The 6,634-nt window shown below is 43.9% G+C and overlaps 1 protein-coding gene across 2 annotated transcripts; it reads right to left on the bottom strand.

The window, feature by feature from the left end:
* Positions 1 to 18: 18 nt before the first annotated feature.
* Positions 19 to 6,373, bottom strand: LOC129815580 (microfibrillar-associated protein 2-like). Of its 2 annotated transcripts, XM_055869520.1 has the most exons (9): positions 6,107 to 6,370; positions 4,287 to 4,347; positions 4,048 to 4,098; positions 1,948 to 1,974; positions 1,721 to 1,804; positions 1,543 to 1,578; positions 1,307 to 1,394; positions 1,137 to 1,210; positions 19 to 966 (listed from the first exon to the last, which is right to left on the bottom strand). In XM_055869520.1, the coding sequence occupies exons 2-9, from the start codon at positions 4,315 to 4,317 to the stop codon at positions 863 to 865; spliced, it is 495 nt and encodes a 164-aa protein (XP_055725495.1). In that variant the 5' UTR covers positions 4,318 to 4,347; positions 6,107 to 6,370; the 3' UTR covers positions 19 to 862. The 2 variants fall into 2 exon arrangements, with proteins under 2 accessions (XP_055725495.1, XP_055725496.1); XM_055869521.1 differs by lacking the exon at positions 1,948 to 1,974 and having other exon boundaries at positions 6,107 to 6,373.
* Positions 6,374 to 6,634: the final 261 nt, after the last annotated feature.

The following is a 6,634-nucleotide window of genomic DNA, read 5'->3' as shown; positions in this document are numbered from 1 at the left end:
AATCACTCCAAGCTGAAGTTGTAGTAAAAAAAACATTTATTTTCTTCTCCATTATAGTGAAAGGGTTTTACAAAGCAGTAGTACAGTAACAATTTATGAGCCGCCACTTCTTGCCACTGATATGTGAAACTATGCACTCACTGCAAGGTCACCAGCCACCGTAGCTCTAGTCACATGACCGACCGTGTTACACAAAAACACTTTCAGGAGAGATCAGGCGTCAGGTCAGAATCCGTCTCTTCAAGTCTGATTGTGGATGTTCGCCACCCAGGAAGTGCAGAGGCAGTGGGATGATGATTGAGTGTTTATAATGCCTCTGTTGTTGAGGTCAGTGCACAGTGGCTGCCACTCTTGCTGTTCCCTCACTACTATGACTGATTTCAACAAAGGTACAGTAAACAACAACAAACACCACTCAATGATGTAGAATATAGGATACAGTAAGGCAAAAAAACAAGATCAAGATTGTTTTATGTGCATCTCTTGAGTGCTGATTTCAATTCCTTAGCACCATTATGTTAGTGATTTTATAGCACCAGTTATGTTACGTTATACAGTCATCAATGTTCTGTTGAATATGAAATAATATGTTTAGACAGACACACGTTCTACTGATCCCACTTTGCATTCTGTATAATTCTGAAAGAGAGATGAAAAAAGGGAATGACAGGGAAAGTCACTAGAGAAGTAGAGAAAATAAACAAATAGGAGTTTTTTGGAACCAAAGACTATGTGGAATACAGTTGAAGATTAAACAGGAAAAGAGATGGGACAGAGGAAGAGAAGGGTGTAGGGGGTGGGATGTGGACCCTAGAGATGTGGCAGTATTTGGGCTGGGGTTCTCTCTGATTTGTCCATGTTCTCAACAGCCTCCACAGCTCTTCCCACAGCTGCTCCCCAGTGACCCACACTGGCCACTCACCGCCGCTACACCACAACGAGAGAACTGGTCACGGCACATGTCAGCTACAGAGAGAGAGAGAGAAGGGTTACAAGTTTGCTCCTGTACTGTCCGCGTCCACGTCTGAGTGTGTCCGTCTGCGTGTGGGTGTACGTGTGTGTGCTTTTGTTTATTAGGGACAGTGGGTTGTGCACAATGAACCAGACAATGAGGCACAAGTGTAGGCTGACCTCACCTCTTAGCAGCTCTTCATGCGCACACACGGTCCTGACACACACCTCCTTGTTGATCACATACACCCGTCGCAAGCTGAGGAGAGAGGAACGGGGTTACAGTGTGATATTGAACACTATATAAATCCACTGTCAATACCCTCATGGTAAAAACGAAGGTGCAGTAGCATACCTGTAGAAACAGAGGCTATTCAGACACTGTTTGCATGGCTTGTGAATAGAGTAGAGTCTGGTGCAGGGGTACTGCTCCTCTCGGCAATCTACACAACACAAAACAAGTGAGCCATGCAAGAAAATACATACAACCCTATAGATATCACAAAAATACTTCAACACAAAGCCAATCATTCATCAATCACTTTACACACGGGCCCTCACTTCCCCTCTCTCTTTCCTTATGTTTCTTACCTAGGGGGCCAGGTTCTGTAGGCTCTGTCTCTGGCTCTGGAAAACAAAACAGAAACTCAACTCCCATTGAAATGGAATACTTCTGTTAATGTGACAAAAGAACATGGCAGTGGGTGTAGATGTTGAACTGTAGATAATACATGTTGAAGAGTAGATAATGAGAGGTGGGCGTACGTACCAGATGGACCAGGGCGTTCTGGCTCAGGGAATGGTCGAGGACCATGTAACAAGACCTGCTGCTGGACATCCGTGTCAGGATTCTCTGACAGGGAGAGAAAGAGAGTTTTCACTACATCATCAAAGGGCAGAGAAGCTTTCTACATCAGTTTATCAAAACTACGTTTTTATCAAAACTGATGATACTACCAGAGTAATATAGGTAACAAGCTCACACAAGTATCTTACCAGGAAAATAATCAAGGCCAAACTCCTCTGTGAAGCAAAATGAACAACAGTACAGTATGAGATATGCTTTTGTTACATTGACTGGTAACATATTGTGAAAAACTTACAGACAGACAGACAGACAGACAGACAGACAGACAGACAGACAGACAGACAGACAGACAGACAGACAGACCTTCATGACAGATGACTAACAGAGATCTACTCAAGCACAGTGGGGATTTCACATAAAACGTTGCAAGTGTTGAGCGTATAACATTGACCACCTGCTTTCAAAATTGAGAGGAAATGTATAGGAGATTGTCTTTATGCATTACTTCATATTCAAGATGTTAGCAAATGATGAAATAGTAAGCGGTATTTACAAAAGACTAGTGACATTATTTACACTACATGACCATTATTTACACTACATTTACACTACATGGCCTGCTTGTCGAACATCTCATTCCAAAATCATGGGCATTAATATAGAGTTGGTCCCCCCTTTGATGCTATAACAGCCTCCACTCTTCTGGGAAGGCTTTCCACTAGATGTTGGAACATTGCTGCGGGGACTTGCCTCCATTCAGCTACAAGAGCATTAGCGAGGTCGGGCACTGATGCTGGCTCGCAGTCGACATTCCAATTCATCCCAAAGGCTTTCGATGGGGTTGAGGTCAGAGCTCTGTGCAGGCCAGTCAAGTTCTTCCATACCGGTCTCGACAAACCATTTCTGTATGGACCTCGCTTTGTGCACGGGGGCATTGACATGCTGAAACATGAAAGAGCCTTCCCCGAACTGTTGCCACAAAGTTGGAAGCACAGAATCGTCTACAATGTCAATGTATGCTGTAGCGTTAAGATTTCCCTTCAATGGAACTAAGGGGCCTAGCCTGAACCATTATTCCTTCTCCACCAAACTTTACAGTTGGCACTATGCATTGGTGCAGGTAGCGTTCTACTGGCATCCACAAAACCCAGATTTATCCGTCGGACTGTCAGATGGTGAAGCGTGATTCATCACTCCAGAGAACGCGTTTCCACTGCTCCAGAGTCCAATGGCGGCGAGCTTTACACCGCTCTAGCCGATGCCTAGCATTGCGCATAGTGATCTTAGGCTTGTGTGCGGCTGCTTGGCCATGAAAACCCATTTCATGAAGCTCCTGATGAACTGTTCTTGTGCTGACGTTGCTTCCAGAGGCAGTTTGGAACTCGGTAGTGAGTGTTGCAACCAAGGACAGACCATTTTCACGAGCTACACACTTCATCAGTCGTTGGCCCCGTTCTGTGAGCTTGTGTGGCCTACCACTTTGCGTCTGAGCCTAGACGTTTCCACTACACAAAACAGCACTTACAGTTCACCAGGGCAGCTCTAACTGGGCAGAAATTTTACAAACTGACTTGTTGGAAAGGTGGCATCCGATGACGCTGCAACGTTGAAAGTCACTGAGCTCTTCAGTAAGGCCATTCTACTGCCAATGTTTGTCTATGGAGATTGCATGGCTGTATGCTCAAATGTATACACCTGTTAGCAACAGGTGTTGCTGAACCCACTAATTTGAATGGGTTTCCAAATACTTTTGTATATATAGTGTATTTATTTGTATTTGACTTATTTTATCCTCATTTTACCAGGTAAGTTGACTGAGAACACATTCTCATTTACAGCAACAACCTGGGTAATAGTTACAGAGGAGAGATGGGGGATGAATGAGCCAATTGGAAATGTATAAGGTTTTCTCTCTCCTCCTCACTGTCAGTCTACCTCCACACAGAACCCATGGCCCAGCGTCGTCCGGGTTGGGCCGGTGTAGGCCATCATTGTAAATAAGAATTTGTTCTTAACTGACTTGCCTAATTAAATAAAGGTTACATTTAAAAATGTAATTTAAAATAGGGAGCAAACATGAGAGTCTTCCTACTGCTCTCCATACCACACACAGGACATGAAATGTTTCAATCTACCTGGTCAAATTGAACATTTGACATGGTATACCCTCAGGGCAGGTAGACAGAAGATGTGGGGGCAAAAATGACCAAATGTGGTGAGACTGTACTGAGTCACGGTGTGTTTGTACATATGGACAGATAGTGTAATAATGACAGGGATGAACTCACCCAGGAAAGGAAAGGGTTCTTGGTAGAGTGGGGGCTGGGCTAGCAGAAGGACTGTTGAGGCAAAGTTAGCTAAATGTTTAGGCAAAGGTGCTGGACAAGTGTTTTGTGGTGGTGCTAAGCACAATGTGAAAAACAGTATTGTATAGAATGAGTATTAGGTTGGTCTATTGTTGTGTGTACACTACAGTAGAGTTGTGTATGTTGTGTATATTATGTAGTGTGCAGTGTGCTAGACTCACCTGGCATGGAGAGCAGTAGGAAGAGTCTCATGGTCGCTTTCTGTGTGGAGGTAGACTGACACTGAGGAAGAGAGAGAAGACCTTATACATTGTCAAATGAGTTACTGATTCCAAGTGATATAGAGAGATCTGTCACATAGTGTTTACGTGCCATAGATGTATTTCTATGTCACTTTTCAGAATCTTTACCCATGGGCCTCTTGTCTTTTCCCTTCCATCTCTCCTGTCTTGCATTCTAGCCTCACCTCTTCCCTTTCCCTGGACTCACCTCTCCTCCACCTCCTCCACTCTCTCCTTCATTCTGCCCTCCCCTGGCCCCATAAAGTCAGGGGGAAAAAGGAAAACTTGGACAGAAAGAATGTGGCACGTCTGTCTTTCTTAACAATCCCTCTGTTTTTCTCCTTTTCTCTGTTCCACTGCGAAATGCTCTAAAGCAGACAGACCAGTGGCTAAATTCCAGGAAAATAACCACTGAGCCCCTCTACCCCACCCTCCCCCATCTTCCATATCCCTCTCTCCACGTCTCTCATTTTCCCTCTGTCACCCTCTGTCATTTCCCTTAACTACTCCCCCCCACCTCTCTCTCTTTCTCAAGCAGAGAGCACTTTTCTTGTAGAATGAGCAAATACTCCTCTGCTTCTGCTTAACTGTACTGCACACAATCAGACAGTCCAGCTTATGTGGGTTTTGTGCACTTATCGTGTGATCATCAGTGTGTGTGTATGTGTGAGTGTCATCACATATAATGTTTCATATTATGAGATGTGGAGGTGTGTGGCATACATGTGCATATGATTGGCTGTAATGTGTGAGTGTATATGTATGTATGAAGGTATATGTCACCAAAAGTTTGTGTGTGTTCAGACATTCCTCTTGTGCATCACCGTGGCTATTGGAAACCATATGTTTTCACAGCACACATCTGGGAGCTATTACACCCCCCTCCTCAACCCCATTTCATTCCCCCCCCCCCAGCCCTCCCTGACCCCCTCCCCCAAAGCATAAGGACTTGGGAACAATGCCACCGTGAAAGGGGAGAGCCCTGTCTCTCCTTATCCTTCCTCTCATTCCTACTAAACACAGTTTGTTTGTTTTGAAGCGCTATGTAAAAAGAAAAGTGGATATAATTTCCCTCCATCTTTTGGCTCTAATCCCCTCCCCTCTCCCTCTAATACTCTTTAATAGCCCTCATTCATTTTCTCCTTTTCCTCTGTTTTATTTATGTTGGCCAGCCCCTCTCCATTGTATTGTCATGGCCCCCAGCAATAACCCCACCCCTGGAGTGTAGATAGCCCCATCCAGTATAAACAGAAGACCAATAAACAACCTCAAGTCAGTTTAGAACAATCTTCAAATAAAGTACTATTCTGAATAAATTAAATTATTAAAATACTTGTCAAATAACTACATTCCATTAGACCCAACCATGTCGTGAATTGCAAGGAAAATACCAGTTTATAGAGTTGACAGGTCACCACTGCTTGAATTGACCATACTATTGTTGAACTTGGAGAGTTTGCGTGATTTGATCAAAGTTGTAGAGGTAGGCTATAACTTCCAGTACTGATGATGGATACATACTGTATATGCATATTTCAAATAATTGATAAGTGATTCATATCGCACACCACAATGACAAATGGTTAAAAACTCCACAACTCTGTAGCCTACCTACTACTCCCTTGACCCTTGAAGTCAAATATTAAAATTAATTTAAAAAATGCACACATGATTACAAATACATTTATGCTATGTTTTTGCAATTATTTAATATTTGGACATATTCATTTTAATAACTTGTATCAACGTGTAGCTCTTACCTCTCGTTATTTCTCTTTTCTCCGGCGATCCGCAAGTCTCATGCGTCCGTCTTCAGCACTGTCTGACCGAGCGCCACATTGTAACGCCCCGCCTTCAAGCCCCCTTTCCCCGCCTCTGTCTGTCCCATCGCCCACTCCCGCCAATCACAGTCAGGAGACCATGGCACTGACTGACTGCACATAAACCCCCTAACCTTCAGGATGGATAAATAGGTTTGAACGCAGTAGACATGATTGATTCTAGTGGCCCATTTTGTTCTCCCTTTTCACTACGAGTGTGCATGTCTCTCTACTCCAGGATTAGTCTGTGAAAGGCTGACACCTAGAGGACATGGATTGAAATTCCACATACGTGTATGACACAGTGCACAAGCCTAGTTGTTCAATTTCTGCAACAACTAAAAGCAATGAAGCACGAGTGCTCTACTGTTTTGGTTCCCTGGTTACCACGCTGTATACAGCGTAAATCGAACCCGTGCACATGTGCAGTACTGTGTGACAGCAAAGTGGTGCATCTCGCTCATCTCA

This window comes from Salvelinus fontinalis, chromosome 18 (assembly GCF_029448725.1).
Source record: "Salvelinus fontinalis isolate EN_2023a chromosome 18, ASM2944872v1, whole genome shotgun sequence".
Classification (NCBI taxonomy): Eukaryota; Metazoa; Chordata; class Actinopteri; order Salmoniformes; family Salmonidae; genus Salvelinus; species Salvelinus fontinalis.
This window is presented reverse-complemented; position numbering and strand designations above follow the sequence as displayed.

Bases quoted from the DNA above. Each gene is read 5' to 3' on its own strand.
- LOC129815580 (XM_055869520.1), bottom strand. From the start codon at position 4,317: ATGAGACTCTTCCTACTGCTCTCCATGCCAG. The intron at 4,099-4,286 runs GTGAGTCTAGCA...TTGCCTCAACAG, and splicing joins CCTACTGCTCTCCATGCCAG to TCCTTCTGCTAGCCCAGCCC. The intron at 1,395-1,542 runs GTAAGAAACATA...TGTGTTGTGTAG, and splicing joins TACAGAACCTGGCCCCCTAG to ATTGCCGAGAGGAGCAGTAC.